A 26,395-nucleotide genomic window follows, 5' to 3' on the forward strand; every position below is an offset into this window, starting at 1 on the left:
AAAACGCGCTCCTGACAGTCGGTAGGTTCTATAACGGCGCATTCGACTGGTTTCCCATTATGCACGGCCGTCTCGATCGGTTTCTAGCGATGTACAGGCGTGTCGAGATCGGATCCAGAGAAAACCTATACCCCCTGCAGACGGACGTTTAGCTGCTCCCAGAGCAATCGGAGAAGTCACGTGATCGAGTTTCTGTCGCACCCCAGTCGCGCTCACGTGATTCAAAGGCGAGAACGCATTCCGAGCTGGAACACGGCGCTCTACAATGCGTTGTGAGCGCGCGATTTTGACCAGCCGAACGCAAACCCCAGTGCGAGAACGCCCGAAAGCGCTCCAACGTGACGGGTCCGAATGTGGCATAACTTATTTGTTTTGAACATGCAACAAATGTCATCAGATTCGGTGCAGTGGGTGGCAAGCAAGACGATTTCTCCTTTCTCGTGAATTCTTTAAGAGGAAAGCGTTGCGGGTAGTCAGGTATAATCTAATGCTTACAGCAGATAACTGGTTCAGTGTTACAGAATTGGTGCCAATGGGAGGGGGAGCGTAGTCCCGTTCGGCAGGTGGTCACACTGCGCGATAGCCTAATGCTGTGTGAAATCAGAAAGAAAAGCAAACTCACGTCGTAAAGGAAACCCCCGATGGTTGGCCCGATGATAACGCCCACGCTGAAGGCTGTCTTCAAGGACGACTGGAAGAGAAGGGGTAGACGGCACCATAAACTCCCTTACTTAACTACTTGCCGCAGCTGCCGGCCCAGCTTTGGCTCATATCATACGATCCACGACAAGTTCCATGGCGTGATAGAGCAACGGGAGACTGGTTCGGCCAGCACAGCGTTACACACAGAGACGAGAGAAAGAAAACGAAAACACCGCTTCTCTCCTTTCCATATCGGTCATGCGTTGTACTGTTGAACGGATGTACGTTGTATTGGTCGAACCGGTCGATATGTGCCCTTATAGCGCGAGTTTTGTAAACTCAAGATCATGTATAACTGTATTCATTACTTCAAATAGACTCCTAAAACAAGAAAGAAACTACAAAACAGCAAAGGTGCGTCCCGTCGTTCTTGCCTGCCTTGCGATTCCATCGCATCGCTGGTTTGCTTCTCTTTCTTCTGTTTGCTTCCATTCAGTGCGAACGGAGAAAGCAGTGGGGTAAAAGATTCACAAACGCGGCTTGAGGTGCCCTCGGGTCCCCAGATGGCGTTAGCGGCGAGCAGACTGACGCAGTCGCTATGAACCAACAGGCCCAGTAAAATACCATGCGGAGAGAGACACCGCGTAGTGGGGGAGACTCCGGAGTAAATTTCGACCGTATGAAGATTTCTGAAAGCGCACACAAAGCACGGCGCACGAGCGTTTACACGGTACACAAGGGAACTGAACAGTGATGCAATTTACCCCCTTAAAAGTGATAAGGGAGTAAATCTGTCAATAACTCACGCAATTACACCTCCTTGTGAGTAAGGGCGCAAATCTGTCATTTCACACCATTACACCTTATTGTGATTAACGGTGTAAATCTGTCAATAGCTCACACAGTTACACCTTATTGCACTTTAAGAAAGTCTATACGTTCTATACAATATACGACCCTTTGGGTCGTATATTGTCCGACAAATATAATCGTCATCTCTCTTGCCCACATTTCCTTTCTTTAACGCTGCGAGCCCCAGGAACGGCTTGTGCATGTAGGAAGGAAAAATATAGGAGGGCGCATTACGTCACGCAGCCAGCCTTGGCAAGCGAGCACTCTGTGAAGCCACAGTAGTGGCCCAACACGTGACCTCTTGCGTCGAGATCACGAAGCAAGAATCGAGATTTGCTGAGACGTTTGGTTTGCAGTAGCTATGCAGGTAGTTTTTATTCGATGAGCGCTTGTTCACTTGCCCTGCAGGTGACTGCCTGCAGAGCGGAACACTAAAACCAACCGTGCACTTTTACGTGCGATCACGTGGTGGGCCACCAGGTTGGCTTCAATCACGTAGCGGTAATCTCCCTCCTATCTTTCCTTCCTCCATGGGCTTGCGCTTTACCAGTGTGACACAGCATTCTCGACAGGAAGGTAGCGAACGCCGAGTTTTCAATACAGGAAACGCAAGTAAGGCAGATGACGATTATTGTTGTGGGACAAGATAAGCCGTAAGGGGTGTAAACTTGTTTAAGAGTGCGTGAATAAGGGTGCACATCCGTCAATAACTCATACCATTGCATCATTATTTAGGTCCTTCTGGCGGGCCAGTTGGATCATGTCTTTAGACGTTTCTTTTAACTGCGCAAAAAACGAGGACACACGAAAGAAACACCACACCATTGCGCTCGCGGTGCGGTGTGTTTCTTTCGCGTGTCCTCGTTTGTTTCGCACAGTTAATAGAAACGTTTAAGAAATCCTTACCTAGGTGTAACGGCGTGAGCTAAATGGACAGATTTACACCTTTACACACTTTTGAGGGCGTAAATTGTTCCACAGCGTATGGCGAATTGAATACGGAAACTTTCCAGTTGGGAGGAAACACAATGGCAATGACACAGTATAGCCGCGATCGTCGGTGTAAACGTCGGTCTCGAAGCTATCTTCTCTGAGCTCTACACGTACTCGAGCGGGATGCCAACGCAGAGCTGGAAGAACGTAGCGGCACGAGGCGATAATCGAGAGTGCGTTCTCTCGAACTGGTGTTTGCCTCAAACATCGCGGTTTGTTCGCTTCTCCACCCACTTACCGCTTGCTCGCTTGTTTTTTCCTTTGTTCGAGGGAAGCGTTGTCGCATTCGATCGCGCGTTGTTACCGCGCTTTCCGAGCAGTCTTCGCTACCGGGGGATGTGAGATCAGCGAAGTCTCCGAATCAAGTACAAATGCGCAAGAGGAAAAAAAGAAGAAGCTGACTTAGGGTATCGGATCCGAAACCGTACATCTAATCCTTAAAATTTAGAAGGACACCTGACTGATGCAACAACGGCGAAGTCCCACCGTGGAAAAGATGCATCATGGGATGCGTGTGTAGATGTTTCAAATTTTTAAAGGGACACTAAAGAGAAAAAAAATTCGAGCTGTATTGATAAATTGGCCTTATATAATATCAAAAAGGTCCCTTTTATCGTGAGATGTGAAGCTTGATTGGCCAACCAGAAGAGACGAGGAAATATTCATTGATGATGGTTGTGATTTCTAATGTCATCCTCACGGAAACGGGGCAGCGACAAATCACCTAGGCTGCTCAAGCTAATTAGATGTTATATGGAACTACTGCAGTTAGTTTTCTTGCCTAAAAAATTAATTATGGGGTCTTACGTGCCAAAACCACCTTCTGATTATGAGGCACGCCGTAGTGGGGGCTCCGTAAATTTCGACCACCTGGGGTTCTTTAACGTGCACCTAAATCTAAGTACACGGGTGTTTTCGCATTTCACCCCCATCGAAATGCGGCCGCCGTGGCCGGGATATTTCTACAGCACTAATTGTATCGTTTGCACTGGCACTCTGTATATAACCGACGTCACTGTAATTGGCTTGTGCGAGTTCGTCTAGGATAAGGTTCATTCTGCTTTCACTTCACCCAACCGGAACAAAGGGACTCGTAGCGACCGCGAAATGCCAATTATTATATGTTTATTACTTCGAACGCGAGACAATGGTGCTTGTTCTGTCGTATTCATATATTCCTATCGTCTGACAAGTCTTTGTCAAATAGCGGGCCGCCAGTTTTCGAATATTCAATTATAAGCGAATATTCGGAACTTCCAAACATAGCATTCTCGACTCGAACATGATTCGAAGGCGGGACGATGAGTCTTCGATTCGCGTTCGGAATTTAGAATATTGGCACGTCCTTATCAAAGTCAGCACATCGCTAGCACCGAGTGCCAGTGTTATCCGAAAACGCGGAGAAAGTGACGACGACATCGCGAATTACAACGGGCGCTGAACAACCGCTGATAAACAAGGATAACGGTTAGATAAAGTCAACAATGGAACCGCCTCTTTTTTTTTTCAAATCACCGATACGACTGATCGGCTTCTAATTTGCTGCTGCGCAGACCCCGACTACACGAACGTAGATGGCACACGAGACAGTGCACGGAACTTTAGCGTTCTCAGGTGCCTCCTATTTCCGTGTCGTCGTGCAAGTCTTCGCTACACAAAAGAAAAGTCGGTGACAACCTAAGAACTACAATCAACCTCCGCCCAGAGGAACACTGTGCACCTGTCATTACCCTCTGAAAGAGAGTCGAGCCAGATAGAGGCCACTCACAGCTAAGTAACTTCGCTCTTCTAGTGTAAATTCTGGGCTAATTAGAAAAGGTTGTTGTTTCAAGCTAAGGTAATGGATTTGGTTGGACAGTGATATCATGATCACCCATAAAATTTGCCCTAGAAATCCAAGTTTCAGCGTGATAAAGTACATTTCTGTAACGAAAAAAACAGCTGTTTTAAACACGCAACACCGCTTGACGTCAGGAAAGTAAGCGAACGTAACTGGTTGCATATGACTTGCATATAATAGTGAGCGGATCCGAGCTGGGCCGGCTCTCTTTGAGAGGTAAAAGACAGTTGCACTACGTTTTTTTTGTGGGTGGAGCTGCGGAATTCTTAGGTTGTCACTGACTATGGATGACCAGCCAGTAGGCCATCACAGCCACTCATCGACAGCTCCGTCTAACTACACAATCGAGATCCGGCGATCCTCCAAAATATGCGCTCGAACCAGAGACCCACAGTTGACGTCACGCCGTACGTGGACGAGTTGCACGGGGATTCGGGGGGGGGGGGCGCTATCGCTAGTGCCGCGCGAGTGGGTGCAACTGACGCTGCCGCCACCGTTCCCCACAGCTGCGCGCTCTTCTCTTTCACGTCACGATGACGTCACGTCACGGGATACGCAACGCCCTCTCAGCTCCGCGGCACACCTGCGCTTTCCTCCTCGCGCGCCGACACCCTCTCCACTTGCCTTCTCTCTCCTTCGCCATTATGCTGCTATTCGGTTAGATAGACGACCGCGAAGTTTGTCGGAAGAGGCAGCTGTCGCTTTAGAAGTTCAAGTGCGAGATTTAGCTTCTCAAAGCACAAGCTTGGGAAGTTAGAGACGCAGTGCAGTAGGGATACTTCGGATTAAATTTCTACGTCATGGGGTTCTTTAACGTGCACCTGAATTTAAGTACACGAGCGTTCTTTGAACAGTCGTGTAAACTTAAGCACACGAGCGTTCTTTGAAGTTCGAATGATAGCATGCCGCGGCAAATCCTGACCCGACAGACATCGGCAGATGCTTTCCCAGGCAAGGCGTGCCGTATCAGTAGCTACCGCGACGGGCCGAGAAGTTCCGTTTTAAGCTTCCTTGCAGTTGCCACCACAGGGCGTTTCGGCCTGATACACCGTAAAATAATTTACACCCTTAAAATGAAAAAGGGTGTAAATGTGTCTATAACTGACACCCTTAGGGGGTAAATGTGTAATTCACACCCTTATGGTGAGATTTCGATAACATACACCATAAGGGTTTTTTCTACACCCTAAGGGTTTAACTCACACCCTAAGGGTGTGAGTTATACATACATTTACACCTTTTTACCCTTAAGGGGGTAAATTATTTTACAGTTTACGATAGCAGGGCCACGCTTTCTGCGATCCAGCAGTGCTCGGTTTCGATACTGCCCGGATTTACCGTTGAAATTTGATGATAGAAAGTGGTAGGCGACCCTGATATTTGACTTAAGTGCCTCTTAGTGGCACTCGCACCTCGGCGCTAGTGTTCTTTAGGTCAACTTTAGGTGAACGCAACGCACGAACCGAACTCGGAGGCGACTGTTTTTCATTAATTACCCGGTTAAATATCATGCTACCTTCTCTTGTGTGACGTCATTACTTCCGCTTTCTACTTCCTGGTTTCCAGGAAGTTCGCCGAAGTCGTGCTCATGTGGAGAGTCACTGAAGTCTACCATTCTGTGTTTTGGTGCGCGGTAATCGGTTATTTCTAATTATAATTATTCCAGACACTTCAGTAACTCAACTTGGAATTCAACTTATGTTCTGACAGCATATCCATAATGAAAACCATGAATTTTTTACTGTACTATTTCTTTCTTCTTTCTCTGATTTGTTTTCAATTTCTTCCCGGGCCGTCACAGGAAGTGAACCGGAAGTGCTGCGCAAGAAACAAGAGTCACTCGATGCTCGTGCCACTATATATCGATTTAGATGCGACTTTCAAGATGGTGAAAAAATGAGGGTTAATTAAAATGTCACTGCCTTCAAATTCTCCGTTTAAACAACTGCCTCTAAGGCAATAAGAGAAAAGTTAATTCATAATTTACACTTCTGAATCATAGACTCCTGAAGCTCGCGTTATTATCGGCAAAATACGTTCGCCTCGCATAGGAACTCGTCTGCAAAAACGTCTCGTTCTCTGCGATTATAGCCTTATTCAAAAAAAGAAAATCTGTATTGCCTAAAAAAACATCCTGTATATTAGGGAACGCGAGCGCGCATCTATTTTTTTATTTTTTTAACTTTAATTTGAACCTCAAGGGTCCCTAGACGGGACTTTAGATGAGGGGGGACTTTACATGAGGAATTACACATTCACTTTACACACTTTACACATTCTAATGACACGTGACGTTTCGGCTAACCAGGACGGTGCCGATGCGGCCCGGGAACTCGGACATGATGATGGTGGCGCTGGCCGTGATGTAGGCGGCAGCGCCCAGGCCTTCGAGGATGCGGATCAGGAACGCCAGGGCCACGAACGTCTTGCCGGCTGGGGCCAGGTTGATGAACCTGAAGGGAGAAACGTTCGTAGAACACCGGCGGCGACGACACTCCCTGCTCATCTTCGTAATTTGCAGCCATCGCATGTCGACGCAGTCGAAAGTAGTGCGGTAACGCAAGTATGTATCACTCCGCGCTTATCGCAGTGCGATTGTTTTAGATCTCCGATGCCCTCTACCGCGGAAGAACTATACTTCACATATTACAACTAGTTGTGGATGCACGGTTTCATCGAATTACGTAATCATTACTGCGGCGGCGGTGGAGTCGGCGGCAGAAGCAAGCTTTGCTTCATAACTTAGCCAAACCGAATTAACTTAGTGTTGCGCATTTGCGTCCGTTTGTATGGCCAGCGCGCAGTATACTCACCCGAAGAGTACGACGCAGAGGCAGGTAAGGGTGAACCCCCCGTTCAGCATTACGTTAGGCCTCACCATGGCTACCTGCGAAGAAAGAGGTGCTCCTGTCAGATGGCGCGGTCCACATCCAAACACGCCGCTTCGCTCGCGGTTTTACGTCGAGCGAACTCGATATACGTGGACCAGGTCCGGGAGAGATGAGCCCTCACCGCAGGAATCGGGAGACGACCATGGCGCGCTTCGTGACGGTGAAACAGAGAAGAAATGCATTTAAATCTTTCGCACCAGGTGAATTGAGTTTCTCAAGGTAAATTATGCCCGAAAAACCGTAAAGTAAGACTTACACACAACCTACGAACCTGATAGCACCGGATTTTAATTTGAATATACAAGAAAACATAATTCTGTTATGCGGAAACTCAAGCACAAGCCCCTTTTCCAGCTTTTCTACCATCAATAGAGCGGCCATGGCCTAAGCCGGCGCACAAATCTCAGTCATAAAGCGGTGCGCGCCCGGTTCCTTGCAACACCTCCAGATGGCGCTCGCATCTGCCGCATCGCGGCCCACGCAAGAGGCGGCGTTACTACAAGAAAGCTCGCCTTCGTGCATAGCGTTCGCCGTCAGCGTTTCCCGGTAAACGTTACGGTTACACAAGCTGCAGTTGCCGGCAAGTGTGAGAAGCACTCGAGGATCTTTGAATGCTATCGCATTCCATTCTTAAGGGCGAAACTTAAGCGTCCTCCAAATTTTTGTTTCCATAAAGACGACGCGCGCTACTCTGGCGCCATCTCGTAGCCGTCGTCGCCGCAGGGCCCACCTTGCGATGCACTACGCTTTTCTCACGCTTTCGCCATACCCTCCTCCTTCGCTTTCCTCCTCGCGCTCTCTTCGCTGTCGACGTCTTTCATGTCCCGCTGCGCTTCGCGTTCGCTTTCATCCTTCGCTGCGTTCGTTCGCTCGGTTACGAGATACAACGCGGACGCTCGCCCCATGCAGGAACGGGCGTCTAAGAGCTGCGATCCAAAACGTAATTAACATTAACTGCAGCCCAGTTACACATTTACAACTGCTTTTTTTATTTAGCTTTAATTGAACAGTTAGGCGCCTAAGTTCCTGTCAACTCGCATTCACTTCAGTCCACTCATTATTTGAAATTATATTTACTCAGCGGTTGAGAACGTGCTTCCTGCTGAGGCTGGTACTGACGTCAGAGACGCACAAGTATACTTCATTGTCGCTTCAGAGTGTGGGCTTGGGAAGCTCTGGCTTGTTTTACATTTTTGATTACTTAATCACACCACTCCACATTTTTATTATTATTATTAACCCATTGAGTGTGTGTTGACGAATAATAAACTAATCTCCAGAATTGTTGCTGTTTCTCGTTCGTACAGTTCCAACTCCAGCCACTTGTGAACCACGACACGTGACCTTATACTGTTGACATGGAAAGCTATAACATGTATATAGCTTGCCTCCCGACAGTTCACAAGCGTGCTACCTTCTTACGCCCGAAGTTTAATTTCACTTCCTTTAATGGGGGCTACAAACTAAACAACCGTGCACGTTTGTATCTTTCCCTGATGGGCGACAGACTAGAACTAAGCAACCTAAACGTTCAATTGTACGCAGGTTCCCACAGTGACACATTCAGATACTCTTTCTTTCCACGCTTGGATACATAGATATAAACATATACGTACAAATATACATAGAGAGCGCTCGGAAAGTGCCTGAATTACTTTAAGAATGCTAACGAATTAAAAGACGCAAAAACGAGATGCGTTTGCGACTCGCATTCATTGCTCAGTTATATTATAACTTGCTGAACTGATGATTTTCCACCTATGCTTGAAAAATATCTGTATTAGTATGTATCGTGATGCTAAACATCGTATACAGATAGCGCATTTTGTTTTGAATTAGTTTACATTTCCTTTTTTTGCTGGTTTTCTACTTTTGTATTGTTCTTTATTCTCTTCGTCGTTAACGGCTGGCCAGGAATGACGCACCCCCGTACTGTAGTGCTCACTGCGCCTTGTCAGGTGCTATGTATGAATATGCGAGAGCCCGAGACTTTAACGGTCTACGTGGTCGTCTCTACCACAGGAGCGTATGGCAGTATCACGTCCGGGTCACGGTCCATCCGAGGAACGCGGTGAGCCCTCCTGTTCCGCCATCGCTGTCCGCCTCCCACAGTACTGGGACCAGCATCCTTCGGCGTGGTTTCTTCAGGCCGAAGCGCAATTTCAAGTCGCTGGTATCCGCTCTCAAGCCTCGAAGTTCCATTACGCCGTCGCAGCGCTCTCGCCCGCCGCCATTGACGAGGTGGCAGATTTGCTGAACTCCCCATTGTCTGCCGCCGCCTATGACGATCTCAAGGCAGCACTGCTACAGCGCACAGCAGCTTCACAACGTTCTCGCATCCAGCAGCTTCTGTCCGCTGAAGAACTCGGCGACCGACGCCCTAGTCAACTTCTTCGCCGAATGAGCCAGCTGCTCTGCAACAACGCGAGATCCATCGACGACACGCTGTTGCGCGAACTGTTTTTGCAACGACTCCCGGCTAACGTGCAGATTGTCCTGGCGACAGCCTCTACCATGGACCTTACCGGACTTGCCGCTTTGGCCGACAAAGTCATGGAAGTAGCCACCCCAACCCACGCAGCAGCAGTTCCAGCAGATCAAGACGTCCGGGTCACCAAACTGTGGCGACGAGCGACCACGTAGACCGTTAAAGTCTCGGGCTCTCGCAAGAGACGGACTGTCGGTTCTTCCTCTCCTGCGAGAGCCCGAGACTTTAACGGTCTACGTGGTCGCTCGTCGCCACAAATAGGTACATCACAGTTTTTCATTCTTATTTTGATGCAATGATGTAGGTTCCCGCGCCCATCAACAGCCTCCATATGTGGAGGCTAGCAGTATGAATTAAACGAATTATTTAAAAAATGAAGTGGCGATTTAGCGATAAGCACTCACACGTGCACGCTCTTCTGAGCTCTCCCATACCCTCAACTATGTCATCATCTTCCCACACTTCAAACACACACTTTTTTTCCCACTTCGACACCCATAATGCTAACGCATTAAAAATGTAGAAACTTCGCTGCCATATTGGTGCAGATAGTTGCATACATTTGCAGCGCTCGTTGATGCATACACTGCAATAACGCAGAGCGCTATCACCCTCGCAAGCGTCTGCAGAAAGCGTGGCTCGGGCCATAGAGTTAAACGTTTCCAAGATCCTTCCAGTGATCGCGTGCAGTTTGTTCAGTGGTTTCGCACTATCGAGAGCCTTCTTGCCATCAATATTTCTACAGTGATTCAACTATCGATACTGCGGACTATAGACCGGAAACTCAGGCTAGTTGGCAATTCGTGACCATTAATTGTCCATCAACGATGGACAATTGGCGATACTGTCGTTAGCTTTGCGTCACTGTATGTACTTGGCTATAAACAAAGCAGATGGGTAACATACGGGGCGAATAGAGTCGACACAAATTAAGCGCCGACTCACAACTGAAGTTTTGTTGGGATCTGCCCGGAATATATACCTATACAAAAGCAAAATAAGCAAGCAAAAAAAGACTTCAGAATAACCATGAACCACGTCCAACATTTGAATAGTTTACTATAGGTACTCTTTTTAACGGAGTAGACATTCACACATGCCGTTATACTTGTGCCCCGCGAATATTTGTGATCAACTATGCACGTATAGAGGGTGAATCGCGCACTCACCAGTTTTCCGTACACGGGCGCTATGAGGAAGATGGTGAAGTAGAAGGACGAGAATATGAGGCCGTACTCGGTGGGCGTGGCGCCTTTCTCCGTGGCCTGCGAGGATAAACGAGCTTGGCGATGCGAAGTGTGACACAGTACGGCGTCCTCTACAACAAGAATCGCTTTTTTGACATTTTGCGCATCATTCTATGTCGGAAACACTACTGCAGGCAAGGCAGAGCCAAGAAGCTGCGCCCGCCATCGATGCCCATCGGATGAACGCAGCGAATAGCTCACACTATATATATATATATATATATATATATATATATATATATATATATATATATATATATATATCCATGCGTGTATTTAGACATGATGCATGCATGTATGTATGTATGTATGTATGTATGTATGTATGTATGTATGTATGTATGTATGTATGTATGTATGCAACGCAACACGATGATGGTACAATGAAGCGTTGTCGAAGTGTAACGCTTTAACTGGCCAACAGTTTCGAGAGTGGAACTCTCTACGGCTAACACTTGTAACGTTGCACAACTCGACAATGCTTTATTGCGCCATCGCTCTGTTCTATATCAGAAGTCACCTATTAAACAGGAGCCTTATGCATGCGCGAAAATACAAGCGCGCGCGCACGCGCGTACGATCTGTAAGTAGAGCTGTACTTCTAAGAACACCGAAGTTCAAAGATCGGTTTAATGAGCAAACTTGTATTTGTGAAGCAGGAGACTTAGCAAAACAGAAAAAAATAAAAGCCGGTTGATATCCGGTAATTGAGAAATCTGCGGAGTACTATCAACCTCTCTCTGTATGGATTTCATAGATTATAAAAAGGTAATTGGTTCAGTACAGATACCGGCAGTCATGGAGGCATTGCGTAATCAAAGAGTAGAGGCATACGTGAATATCATGAGAAATATTTACAAAGATTCTAGAGCTACCCTGCTTCTCCAGAAGAAAAGTAGAAAATTACCTATCAAGAAAGCGATCAACTAAGGAGACAAAATCTCTCCAATTATATATTCACTGCATGCTTAGAAGTATTCAAGCTATTAGACTGGGAAGGCTTGTGAGTGAGGATCAACGGCGAATATCTAAACGTTCGGTTTCCAGATGACATCGTGCTGTTCAGTAACACTGGGGATAAATTGTAACAAAAGATTGAGAACCAAGAAGGTCAGAGTAGGGTTGAAGATTATTATGGTGAAGAAAAAGGTAGTGTTAAATAGCCTGGCAAGGGAAAATAAGTAATGATCGCCAGTCAGCCTATAGAGTTTGTACAGGAGTACGCTTATCTATTTCAATTACCCATAGCAGGTCCTGATCACGAGAAGAAAAATTATAGAAGAATAAAAATGGGTTGGAGTGCTTAGGGCAGGCATTGCCAAATCCTGACTGGGAGCTTACCACTGTCGTTTAAAATAAAAGTGTACAATATTGGTAGAAACCTGGAGGTTAACAAAGGGGCTCGAGAACCAATTAGAAACAGCGCTAAGAGCGATGAAACCAAGAATCTTAGGCGTAACGTTAAGAGACAGTAAGAAAGCGGTGTGACTTGGAGAGCAAACGTGGATAGCCGATATTCGAGTTGATATTAAGAGAAAAAAATTCAGCTGGAAAGGCCATATAACGCGTAGGCAGATAGCAGATAACAGGTGGACCATTAGAATTACAGAATGGCTGCCAAGGGAAGGGAAGCGCAGTCGAGGATGGCAGAAAAATTAGGTGGAGTAATGAAATTAGGAAATTAGCAGACGCAAGTTGGAAAAAGAGCAAGACAGAGGGTAATTGCCGATCGCTAGGAGGGGCCTTCGTCCTAACAATGGAGATAAAGATAGGCTAATAATGATGATGACGAATTCATTGATGTTTCATTGGGATCGCCTTGAGATGGAAGAGGGGATCGACAACTCGGGACAGGTCAAGTAAATACATTGCGAGGATCCGCGATCCGACGGAGCTCAATGGAACAAGCGAAGAAGCCCAAAATAAAGCCGTCAGTTTCTCATAAGTGTAACAACGAAAGGTACAATGCAGGTGGAGGTTTTCGATAGAGGGGTGTTCCCATTGTTGCGACTACAGCGATAATTACCCACTCGACTGTCGTCGACAATCGGATCACCAGCGTGCTACACATCGTATCGACATCGTCTTTCTTTTTTTGATAACGCGCACTAATTCAATCGCAGGCTTCCACTTACGAAGATAACAAGACCTCGCAAACACAAATGCTGAAGTGGTTTGGTACTTAACCTTGTGCGACCCTAATTGTTTCTTTCTTTACACGAAAATAATTTTCTGTATTTTACTTAAAGGCACGTACGCCAAGGATAAATATAATTTAAGTTGTATTAGTAAATTACCCTTCCAGAACACCCACACACACAAACACACAAAACGACTTACCATGGCAACACCATGGTAAGCCAGAAAAGTAAAAAAAACAAAAGACAGGTGGAGAAGCACTGTTGTTTCCGCGCCAGATCGCAGTGACGCCATTGCTTTTCACGACGTCTGTTCGGGCCTATAGTTGAAGATTTTATCATTGCTTTTGGCTAGGCTCGGTTCGCAGGAAGATTGGCGGAACACGGAATGAAGCTGTAGCCAACATTTAGACGAGGGCCCTTTGTTTTCGTCGGGGCAGCAACGTGCTTTCCTTAGCAGCGTTTACGTATACCTGTAGCTCCCTCAAGCGGTATCTCGAGCTATGCTTGCTCACACGAAGCGAAAGCATGGACGGTGCATAAAGGTCTCTTCAACAAAAGAACTGATCATTCTTAGACGACTCTCTCGGTTCGAGCTGGCACGTGTACCTGTCTCGAATTCCTGTTGCTCTTTTCTGTCGCGGCGATTGCGTTCGCCAGGCAAGCAGAATGCGCACATATATACACTATATGCGCGCTCATTTTTCGAATAAAGGTCGGTTGGCGCAATCGGTGCCCGTGTTGCACTGCGTGTTTCGTCCCCGATTCTCTTGCACCGTCAAGCTCACTCGGCGGTTCAAGCTACAGCGTGGATAAACGCTGCCGAAGGAAACGGTTGCTGCCCTCACGAACACAAAACCCGTTGTTGAAACGCTGGCTTCAGCGACATTATTTGTTCGACCACAGCCGACCAGTTTTAGGGCCGCACTCGTGCGAAACGTCGTGCGAAACGTCGCGCGGAATGTTGTGCGGAATGTTGTGCGGAGTGTTGTGCGGAGTGTTGTGCGGAGTGTTGTGCGGAGTGTTGTGCGGAGTGTTGTGCGGAGTGTTGTGCGGAGTGTTGTGCGGAATGTTGTGCGGAATGTTGTGCGGAATGTTGTGCGGAATGTTGTGCGGATTATGCGTAAGTCGGCCCTAAAATTGGTAGACTATGGTCGAACAAGGAGGGCCGCTGACGCAATCCGCACGCCCTTCCGCACGCGTGCGGATTGAGCGCAAGTCGGCCCTGAGGCTCAATCATCTTGCCAACCCCGGTCTTGTTCGCAATTGTCCGAATACATTTTCGGATTTACGGTTGAACCTGTGAGCTTACGTAATCACTGTACATTATTGTGCAGAGGTGTCCAACGCGAAAGAGAACACGTGTACAATCAATCAATTTAGTGCAGCTGGTGTAAGATTACTTAAGAATTTTCAAGATTCTTTAAATTATTCAATGTCTTCAATTTTTTTATGTTTCACTAGCAACTATAGGTACTATCGCGCTAGGCATGAGTTATACATAGCATGCAACGTGCGACCACGTTGCCACCTGCTTTCTTGTTGTAGCTCATGATGAACTCGGCAGTACATCCATGCATACTTCAATATACCAAATTTTAACTTGGTTTAGAGATATCGACAAACCGTCTGCTTCTGGGGCAATCTCTCGCATACGGACAAGCGCCGTCGTTCGAGAACAAGCGCAAGGAAGCTTTTGTCTATCTTGGCTGCGGATGTCTGCAAATAGAAACGTCAGAGCAATATCAAAAGAAAACTGTCATGTCTCGTTTTTTTATGTGATAGCTGCAGACCCAGTAAATTACGGTAAATAACCACAATTTATCGAGTGTGCAACAAATAATTTATTACGTCACCGTTTTAATGCGACCAGGTCGAATCGCTTCGCAAGTGCAGCGCAGCTTCGGACGTGGGCGATGAAATCATTCACGTCCCCCCCACCGAAACATATAATAAATAAATAAGTATATCCTGGCGGTCTCGTGTACACTAGATACCACAGACGAGCACACATCAATATGACCAGAGTCCTTCAATACTTTTTACTTCAAAATTTAATAACCTTTAATGTATATGTTGGGAGCTCGGTTCACAGGAGGCACGGAAAATACGTTTTGACAGCTTGAGAACGGAAAGTCGGCTGGCTTTAATCAATAGTAAAAGCAGGTTATGCCGAGTGGCCGTGGTTGTGGCCCCGTCGGGCAGCCGATTCGGTTCCAAGAAAGAGTAGGGTGCAATGACCTTCCACGGAGAGGAGGTAAGGCGACGTAAAGTGGATTTCCGCGAAGCGGGGACAACGTGGTGGCGGAAGGTCGCTACATATTTAAAGGGACACTAAAGGTTACTATTAAGTCAACGTAAACTGTTGAAATACCATCACAGAAACCTCGAAACGCTTGTTTCGTGCCAAGGAGAGACTTATTTTAAGAGAAAATGCGTTCTGAAGCGTCCGCGTACCCCTAGCGCAGTTCAAATCGCCCGCCCTCCGATCGAGGAGAACTGACATCATGGTCTCATAGTGACGTTGCGCCATCGGTGAGTAGAACGGCGTCCGCAGACGGCGCTACGGCTTTTCTGCGCAAAACGCGAACGCGCGGCCAGAAACAGAGCCAAGACAGAGCCGACAGCAGAGCGAAAGCGGGAGTATGGTGGCTAGCGGAAGGAGAAACGAATTACGTCCCACATTACGTCCCACGGCACACGGAGAGTCCGTTTTCGTTAAACTATAGGCTGCGGCGAGCTCGCAGTGTGGTCGGCGTGGTCTATGAGAAGCGACGAGCCTTTTCGCACTCGCAACAGGGCATAAAAATGTGCGAATCGACGCAAAACTCGGCGTAGAAACGTGCTTCGTCACAACCAGGGCTCAATACGACCTAAGCTGGCACGACCCAGATGTCGTTTCCCGCACCGCCACCAGGCGCCGCTACTATACCTCAAACTCCAGCGCAAGACGCCCATAAGCTGGTACTTCATTCTATGACGCTAACTTCGACGCTCGTCGCAATGGACCCTGACACCTACAGATTGGCTCGCGATGGTGGGCTCAACTTCAGCGATTTGAGCACCGACGAGCGCGACCTGCTGCTGAGGGCTCGCACTGCCGGCGTCGTTGCGTACTACGACGGCGGCCTCGACACCGGCTCTCCGGAGCGGGAAAGCAACGAGGGCTTCCCGCGACATCACATGGACGTGGCATTTTCGCTGCTTGTTCCAAATGAAAGTTTCGCGAGCCAGCAGAACCCTCACAGCACGACGCGATAACGAAACTACTGAAACTCCAAAGCGTGCGCGGCGCAGAGTCGAGCGCGCAGAGTCGAGCGAAAACGAAACCTTTCGAACACTCATATTACTGAAGGGTAACGTCAAAACGTTATTTTTTCTTAGAATCGAATAGACGTAGACAAGTAGCATTTTTTTCCGTCTTATAATCGAATGAAATGATATTTTTAATACGAGTAGTTGAGTATTAGTAACACAAATTATGAGGAGTCCTTTCGTCATCGGGCTAGTACCGGAATGTCGCTGGGGGGTCTCAAATCGTGTCATGCATTTACCTCAATTTCTCGGTTACTAAAGCTCTGTTCGCGATTATATTGACGCCTTAGACGTTCTTGAACATTGCTCTACCACTTTAACTTGAGTTTCTGGTAACCTTTAGTGTCCCTTTAAAGGGACACTAAAGGTTACCAGAAACTCACGTTAAAGTGGTAGAGCAATGTTCTAGAACGTCTAAGGCGTCAATATAATCGCGAAGAGAGCTTTAGTAACCGAGAAATTGAGGTAAATGCATGACACGATTTGAGACCCCACAGCGACATTCCGGTACTAGCCCGATGACGAAAGCACTCCTCATAATTTGTTACTAATACTCAACTACTCGTATTAAAAATATCATTTCATTCGATTATAAGACGGAAAAAAATGCTACTTGTCTACGTCTATTCGATTCTAAGAAAAATTAACATTTTGACGTTACCCTTCAGTAATATGGGAGGTCGAAAGGTTTCGTTTTCGCTCGACTCTGCGCCGGGCACGCTTTGGAGTTTCAGTAGTTTCGTTATCGCGTCGTGCTGTGAGGGTTCTGCTGTCACGCGAAACTTTCATTTGGAAGAAGCAGCGAGAATGCCACGTCCATGTGATGTCGTGGGAAGCCCTCGTTGCTTTCCCGCTCCGGAGAGCCGGTGTCCAGGCCGCCGTCGTAGTACGCAAAGACGCCGGCAGCGCGAGCCCTCAGCAGCAGGTCGCGCTCGTCAGTGCTCAAATCGCTAGAGTTGAGCCCACCATCACGAGACATTCTGTCGTTGTCAGGGTCCGTTGCGACGAGCGTCGAAATTTGCGTCATAGAATGAAGAACCAGCTTATGGTCGCGCGTTTCTCCCGCTAGCCACCATACTCCCGCTTTCGCTCTCCTGTCGGCTCTGTCTTGGCTCTGTTTCTGGCCGTGCGTTTGCGTTTTGCGCAGAAAAGCCGTAGCGCCGTCTGCGGACGCCGTTCTACTCACCGGTGGCGCAACGTCACTTAGAGACCATGATGTCAGTACTCCTCGATCGGAGGGCGGGCGATTTGAACTGCGCTAGAGGTACGCGGACGCTTCAGAACGCATTTTCTCTTAAAATAAGTCTCTCCTTGGCACGAAACAAGCGTTTCGAGGTTTCTGGAATGGTATTTCAACAGTGCACGTTGACTTAATAGTAAACTTTAGTGTCCCTTTAAAGACTCTGCTATGACCATGCTGCCGAACGCCGAGTCCACGCAGCAGTCTGGCGGGACAAAACGGGGATAGCGGGTTTCACTGCGTTTCCCAAGGAAAGCGCACAATTCGATGCAATCACCGTATGAGGCATGCAAACCACCACACCGGGTTTATTCGCACACTCCCGTTTTTTTTTATATATATACCACGTGACCGCCACCTCGCTTTCCCGGTAACGTGAACCTCGCGTCGCCCTTTTTCGCGTCCAAAGCCGTGCTGCGTTTCACGCGCGTTTTGAACTGTCCGCATTGTACGTGTTGTAATTATTTGTATAGGCCTCTCGAGGACAGCTTCTTCGACAGCTATATGTAAAGAAGCAAAAAAATAATCCCTTACAAAGCGGTCGCGGTAGCTTACAATGCAAACTAATTTACACCCTTAATGATGCATGACGGTGTAAATCGCTATATAACTCTCTCTCACATTCGTAAAAGGCTTAAGGGTGTAAGTTATCGACAATTTACATCCGTCATCATCATCATCATCAGCCTGGTTACGCCCACTGCAGGGCAAAGGCCTCTCCCATACTTCAACTACCCCGGTCATGTACTAATTGTGGCCATGTTGTCCCTGCAAACTTCTTAATTAAGGGTGCATACATCCGTATGCACCCTGAAGGGTGTAGATTAGTTCAGAGTGGAGTGAATCGTAGCGTTGGGCTCCCGAGTTCCAAGTCGCGGGCTCGACTCCCGCCAGAAGCGACCGCATTTCAACGAGGGACGGAATGCAAAAAAAAAACGCTCGTGTGCCGCACTCTTTAGTGCACATTAAAGAAACCTTCGTGGTCAGAATTACTCCGGACACCACTGTACATGTTTCGGGATGTGAAACTTAATTGCTTAATTCTGAGTGCTCCTTTAAGCGATCACTCACCCACTTACCGACTCATTCAAACGTTGCACTTTAACGGGACACTAAAGAGAAAAATGATTTCTTCTGCATCAGTAAATTATCTTTCTACAACACCAAAAACACCTCTTACCACGATAAGACGTTTGGTAAGCCAGAAAAAGTGCGAGAACTAAAGATGGGTGACAACGGCTCCTTAAAGTCTCCGCACCTGGTCGCTGTGACGTTATGGATTTTGATGGCAACTTCTAGGGCCTACTTAAATATATAGCGGTACAGATTGACTATATTGTGTTCTAAAGGAACCAAATATTAAACATGGCAAGTTCCGTGAACCTTTACTTAGCCAACACAGCCAAAATGCAAAAACATACTTTGGAATCCCTGACGTCACCCTGACGCTCCGGCATCGGGGTTTCGGCGTTAAATTCAAATGCTGATACTTCGACCTTCATTTTCTCATCTAATAATCAAACTTATTTTGAAAACGACTGCCATCAGGGTTGTCAGGCAATGCTTTATTAGTACAAACTGGCTTATTGGTTAGCTTTAGTGTCCCTTTAATTTCTGAAGTGCAGAAATAGATGTCAGCGGCGTAGTGGGTCAGGGGGTGTGCGTCGGGAGCACGGCTGCGCGGGCGCCCAAACAATGGTCATTATTCAAATGGTGCGCGGTGATACCACACGACGTGTTGTGTGGCAAATGTGGAACAAAAAAGAAAAAAAATCGTCTGGCCTATCTTATCGTCGCTTCTAACACTGCCCTGTGACCGCAAATCGTTAGCGACCCTAATCAGGCTGTACACAATGGAGCAGCGCGTGTCTTGTTAACCGCAGTTACCTCGTAAGCTCGTGCGGTCTAGTGGCCGCAAAGTGCAGGGCAAACATTCGCGCGTGATTCCAGAGATATACATCATAGAAAAAAAAACAAGAAATGCGTGGCGTAAGCAGAGGCAACGACGATCGAATGACGACACGGACATGCGCACACTTCCGTCTAACCTATTTCTCGAAAGAAAAAAAATAGAGTTTTGCCTGAAAGTAGAAACACGTTAAGAGAGTTTTAGCGTGTTCGGTATACTGATACGAGCAATGGCGCTCGCGTAATACTGGATTACGAGACGTTAGTAACGATATTCTGTGCCACTTCGTGGTTATACGGTACCTTTCGCATGGCCTCTGAGATTGCGAGCGCTGGCTGCTTTTGCTCCGACCGTCCCATTCGGCGCGGTCCACCCCCAGCAAGAAAATTTATATATATATATATATATATATATATATATATATATATACTAAAATAAAAATGTAATGCGGCAAGCGTGGCCGGCCACGCTGTTAGCCTAGAGTTTCTAAAGTTGCTTGATAATTTGAGAGTACCGCCACTCTTTGAACTCTGCCGACGCCTCGCCTCCTCCTCACCCATTGCGCCCCCCCCCGCGGCAACCAGCTTTGCCCCCATTTTTCTGTACGACGATTGGTCTCCTTGACGTTGCCCTTGGAAACGCGCGGATCTTGCGTTCTGCTTGTGTTTTTCTTTGTCGTTGGCGCCATTTTTCTCCTTGGTTCGCGGCTGGCTCGGCGCAGCGAACGTTGCACGCTGCGTTTCTTGCGGTGTTGTGCTAGCGCTATGCCGTGCTGTAGCGCATATAACTGCAGCAAGAAGCCTGAAGATGGTAGTGCAATTTTTGTGATACCTCAAGGAAAGCGTGACGGCTTGCGCAAAAAGCAGAGGCTGCACAACATTGGCTGAAAGATTGGCTCCATGTTTGCAGCCAACTTGTGCGCACGTACTCCCTCTACGGTTCCACATTTTGGAGCATGAATGGGGCACAGTGTGTTAGCGGACACCCAATTGCAGTTCCAATGGCTGATCGCTCAGTAGCAGGGCGCAAGCGGTAATGGTTTCGTATTCGTGCGCTTTCGCCGAGGCAACTCAGGGCGGGCCGCCGAAAGCGCCACCTTGTTTCTCTAGAGCAAACTACTCCGCGAAAAAGGGTATATGTATAAAGCCGTGCAAAGACGCACGCACTATAACCAGGTGATCTTTAAGTGGAAACGGAATGATTCAAACTCGTCTGTGGTATACAGCACGATTATGTCAGATCATTACTTACACAGGCGGACACTGCTTGCAAGACGGGTTGTACAGTGACGGTGGCTAATTGACAAACTTTCACTACTTAATGCAGTAATCAGTGACATTAGCGCAAGTGTCCTAATTGCGGAACTGAAGGTGCACGAGTAGTAATGAAGTAGATAATGTACGTTCAGCAGAAATGTTGCTGTCTATAGCCCCGAATTACGAGAAACGCGTCCTCGGAATATTTGGGGAAGTTCCTCGATCTCAACGCGTACAGCTTGGACACCTTGAAAAAACTCAGTGCTGCTTGTTAACTGATCGCGAGAACATTAGTGTATTTCGCCAAAGACTGACGACATACACGTAACGTCCAAACTGTAGTGCAAATAAGCGAATCTGGAATCGCGCAACGTGAGGCGACAACGGGCACACAACTTTGGCAAGGTAAGCGCCGTCAAACAGGGAATTTACCATGAGCCAAACTTCCATTTCCGAGTAAATGTAAAACGCAATGCTCTCACTACAGACAATCGCTGAATCGATGTGGACGAAATTTGCTGCCCTTAAGAGAAAGAAGCTGAATTCTACCGACTGTAGAAGCAGAATTTATACTTATAGCCCCAATATTTTTATGCAAATTACCGAAAATCAGTAACTTAAAAACTAGGAGAACAAGGTTTAGCAGTACATAATCGAGCGCCAAAACATGCATCGCGATTCCATAAACTTAGCCTGTTAAATCATCCTAAGCGGGCGAATGTCACACATGAACTTACAGCTAGCTTACGTAAAATTGATACTTTGTTTACGAGGATATTGCAAAAGTCCTACTCACAAATTATTTGCGTACTTTAAAGTGGTATACAATATAGTCTTTCGCCCACTCTAGATGTCTTAACAAGTGTAGTTTACAGAATTGTAATATCAGTTTCTTCATCAGTTTCTTCAGCTTGCAATTTAAAAAAAAATTAGGGGCCGAAATTGAAAATATGCTACCTATAGTCAGCATATTCTATAGCTTATCTTCCAAGTGCAACAAACGTTATAAAATCGGGTGTACTGGTGGCAGAGAAAAACGATTTCTTGCTTCCCACGTATTTATAACGGAGACAATGAGCTGAAGCTTTCTCTCAACCGCTATACAGTGTTAAAGGAGCACATTTATAAAAAAAATACCCAAGAAATATCGAACGCACTTAGAGGGCAAACTTAGCGATGAAGTATCATCCGCAGTCAACATACTTGTACATTATATATGGCTAACAATTGTCGAATGAACAGTTGCACGATAACGCGCCTCTTCTGCTTTTTGACCCAGCTGCCTCGGTGGCGTTGTCAAATGCGGGTACGCTCGAACTTACTCACGTTAACGCAACTTGGAAGCCACTTGGAGGCCCCAATACCAGTGAGAGAACCGACGTTGTTCTCCTTAATTTTTCTCACCCCTGTTCCGACTCCACGAATAAACATTAAGGCATTTCATCGACGCTTCTGCTGGTATTGTCGGTAAAATTCGACAGCGACAGCGCTCTGGACGTTGCAGGAGATGCATAATTAGTAAACCCGCCAATACCATTCACGGCAGTGAAGCAGCTTTCGGTAACGTCGCCAGGCCGGTGGCCATTGGATTGTGAAAAACACACAAAAAAAGCATTTCCTGCCGTTTGTGCGATAATAGACAAGTCAATAAAGCCCGGCCAATACAACTTGCGAGTAATTTACAAAATAGAAATAGGATACATCAGACGAAATCAACTGCATAAATACTCACGCAAACACACATAGGCCTACGCATGTACAACACGCACTCGCGGACACACACACGTTACCAAAGAATTCACCAATCCGAAATTAAGCCGATTAACATGAACCAAATATCGGCATTTGATCGGTAAAAAAAATTAAAAGAATACTTAGCAAAAAGGAAAACAAATGTGCGGTCACAGCTCCTTTGTAACTGTCACCGTTCGTCAAAGCTGGCTTCTCTGCAGTGAGAGGTCTTGTGCAGAGAAGCCAGCGTCACTTTGACAGTCGTGGGTGCACCGTTGAAAAACAATTGAAAGCGCACGTGGGGTACATACGCATGTGCTTGGCTGAAAACGTTACCATGACAACGATAAACATCTTTTTAAAATGCGACAGATCAGCCGGTATGGAACGCGGGCTCTGTGTGCTGAGAAACGGGCGCTCACTCAAAACACTCGCTCATCAGTTTAGCCTGGATGTAGCGTTCTGTACTTACACCTAACAAGGAAACTCGCCGGCAATGGCTGCATCCGTCCGTGATAGTTATCAAAACATAAAGCGCCATTTCACCAAGGAACAAGAACTTCCAGGCAAAACCGAATCGACGAAAGAACCCACGTGGTATCGACACCAAGAAAGAGTGTGGAAAGCCCTACAAACTAGTCGCCATTTGATACGTTTCCAAGACCCATGAATACGGTGGCTTTCTACGGGATGTATTTCGTGAATGTATGTGTCTCCAGTATACGTTTTTTTAACAAACTGCGGTGGTCGTACCAGATTGTTGATAGCGCTGAAAGTGCCGAGAATGAACAAAAAGTGGGTCCAAATAACGTCCTATAAATAGGAAAGGAAGGGGGGGGGGGTGCAAGTATCACTCAGTTTTTTGAAAAATACTCTGGATAAAAGACAATTTGAAAAAGATTATCGCAGCAGGCAGTCCCTATAATTTTACAAATATACGAAATAAAAACACAAATAATGCCAAAACGACACATTGAAACGGCGAAATTAGGAGCAACTGCGATTGTTGCAATCGCGGCCACAATCTTGCCTCGCGTGTGGAAGATAACACTTTAACCGACCGCAACCCATGGCAGCTCGACGTAAGAAATTGCGGAAAAACCAAGTCGCACACCCCTACAAGCGTCATTAACAAAGTGCGCAAGCGACAAAGCAAATGTTTTACTCTTGTAGGAACGATGGCGTCACGCAAGGAAATATGAGAAACGAAGCGAAGGAAGAAAACAGCGAAAAACCACGTTGTCCTTTCGTTTCAGTTCTAAGGTACTTAGTATCAATTAGCCTAGTAACGGTTTCGAAAAACACGGGCTCAAAATTTACCGCGAGATTAATTACACTGTTGTTTCAGTTAAGAGTATCCTGTACCGCATTTTAACCAGTGCGGAAACTTATTACCTGGAACAGTAGCGCGCTTTTCGATGCAGATGTTGAGTACTTACTGCTCGAAACTCCTCTACGGCGTGATTTCTAGAAAACTCGCCGAAGCGTTTGTGACATAAAGAGGTCGTAAGTCGAGTACTGGCTTATTTGAATTCTGCAATTACAACCTGGCCTCTAAAATTATTGAGTTAGCGAAATTTTGTCGGCGATCGTAATAGTGCTTATCATTCGAATTCTGACATCCGCCGCTACTATGAGGCTTCTTGTTGTTTCTCAGATATCCTGTTTCTAGTGATCAGACGGTCGTCGCATGATGCACAGCTAGCAGACGCTTTCCGGCCACGCCTTCAGGTGCGTACTTACCTGCTTGGGGAAGAACGGCGCTTGTAGAGAAAAGCTCATAGCGGCGCAGAAGTTGCCGAAGTATATAAGCACGATGATGAGCCACTGCTTCCTTGTGATTGGAGGCAGCGTGGTGGAGTCGGTCTTTGTGAACCAAGCCCTGCCTGGTGCCGAACGCTGTACGAAGATCTCCTCCTGAATGTTGGGCGTTGCCACGGCGGAGTAGCTGCTCCAGAACACGGCTTCCTTGGCGTCCATCTTCTCGTGCTTCGTGAGTGGTTCCTCTATGCGAGGCAGCGGCAAAATTCCTTGTAAATGTAAATAAGTGTCTCGCTTGTCTGTCACGCTTCGAACTGTCGTCTGGAAATCGCCTGGAACCGTGAGTAACGCTCGGTGGTCGTCGTCTGGAAGCCGTCTGGAATCACCTGCGGCGGTTGGTGATTGTCGTCTGGAAGTACGGCGTCTACATCCGGGTCAGGCTGTTTCACTGCACTTTGCGCGAACGATCGCCGTAACAGGCGACGTCACCAGCCGCGCAAAAAAAGAAGGCCGCTCACGCTCGCGACAATCGGCACGATTTGCTGACGATTAGGCGCCGATTAACGTGTTGCGCAAGTACCCAGAAACGGAGAAGCCAAGCCAACAACTACATACAGGGCGCACTCAACGGAGCGAAACAACTTCCCAGTCGTTCCCGCGGTTCGAATCTCGCCAACGGACAACTGCGCTTGGCGCGAATGCAGCAATACGTCCACAACTTGCGTCTTGCCTTCTCAGCCGAAGCGGTATCCCTTCACGCGTACAAGGTGCAAGTGAAGAAGACCGTCAACAGCGGAATTGGATAAGCTCGGTGACAAGCCTAACAACACAGGCCACAGAACAAGCTCGTTGGACTGCAGTCTTCCAAAATCACACGTGCGCAACAACGCTTCAGCCGGTGCCGCCGGCAATAAGAAAAAGTTCCTGCTATATGTCAAGCACCTCGCTCGAGCCTCCTCCCCAAGCTGCGCGCGGAAGACAGGTCAAAGGTTCGGTTCCAGTGGGGCTGAACGGCGGTGCTCCTGAGAAGCAGACGTGCGCATTTCCTTCTCGCGTCTTGGTTCGGCGCACATTTGCCACACCGTCAAAGGTCACAATACCACCGCTGGCTTGCCAGCGACCACGGCAATATCTTCTGCGGGCTGCCGAACCGCGTATCTTAGTTGGACCACGTATCTGGGAGAGGTGGGGAGAGTGCTGTCGCAGCAAGGCGCGCTGTACGCTCTTATCCGAGCTAAACGCACCCGAGGCCCGTCCTCTACGCGATAGATGGACGAATGCCCGACCGTTTTCTGTAATACTATTGGAAAAAGAAAAGCCTCCTTGACTTTGATTTACATCTTGACCGATTTGCAGAAGCGAGACGGCTGGCGAAACCGTCCGTGCGACAGACTGTAAGCACGGATGACAGGCGAGCTGGATATCGGGAGCGCTACAGCAACTGATGTAGCATAAGTGCGGTTCGCAATCTGTGACGACACGGGCACAGTACGACGTCGTTATCTTATTGTTCTTCGGTAGCACTCATTCACGTCCTGTGGAAAAAAAGTGTCTGATGCGCCGAGAAAGCGATAATCGATAATAAAGGAACAATGAACATTTTTTTGTTTTTCTGCCGCTTCTTTTCTCTTCGAAACAGTTCGGCTATGAAAGGTGCGTTTGTGCAGAGCCGAAAGTTTCAAGAAAAAGCTCTGTTCGTGCCTGGTTGATCCGAAGGCACCTGCCTAAGTTTCTTTTTTCTTTTAGTGTTTCTCGCTATTAGTTATTATTGGCGGAACCCCTATTGGTGGCGAGGAGTTACGGAGTCGCCATCTATCGGAAGCGCCTCGCTGGCGTAGTATGAGGGATCACGCGGCGCGCTCCTCATAGGTTTTGCTGTCAGCGCTCACAGAAAACACCACGCGCGAGCTCTCCCGGACATTTCTGTAAGTACTTTCGAAACGAGAAAAGTTTTTTGCTGTCCAAATAATAATCTTGGGCAAACTGAAAGCACAGAATCGTTTACAGACGCTATCTCTTTACCGAATACGTACAGTGAACGCCACTGCGCGCGGTCGCCGCAATGGAGTCTCCCTAACCGGCTTTCTTGCGT

General features: G+C 47.3%; 1 protein-coding gene across 1 annotated transcript in view; it reads right to left on the reverse strand.

Annotated features, from left to right (window-relative positions):
• Window positions 1-25,817, reverse strand: part of LOC142564516 (MFS-type transporter SLC18B1-like) — a 48,632-nt gene extending 22,815 nt beyond the window's left edge. Inside the window, exons 1-5 of the mRNA XM_075675532.1 lie at window positions 24,286-25,817; window positions 10,876-10,971; window positions 7,141-7,214; window positions 6,633-6,780; window positions 623-691 (exon numbers count right to left, since the gene is read on the reverse strand). Of these exons, the coding sequence (XP_075531647.1) occupies window positions 623-691; window positions 6,633-6,780; window positions 7,141-7,214; window positions 10,876-10,971; window positions 24,286-24,522 (624 nt within the window). The 5' untranslated portion in view covers window positions 24,523-25,817. The remainder of the gene's footprint in view (window positions 1-622; window positions 692-6,632; window positions 6,781-7,140; window positions 7,215-10,875; window positions 10,972-24,285) is intronic.
• Window positions 25,818-26,395: the final 578 nt, after the last annotated feature.

The sequence above is a fragment of the Dermacentor variabilis genome, chromosome 11 (assembly GCF_050947875.1).
Source record: "Dermacentor variabilis isolate Ectoservices chromosome 11, ASM5094787v1, whole genome shotgun sequence".
NCBI classification, from domain to species: domain Eukaryota; kingdom Metazoa; phylum Arthropoda; class Arachnida; order Ixodida; family Ixodidae; genus Dermacentor; species Dermacentor variabilis.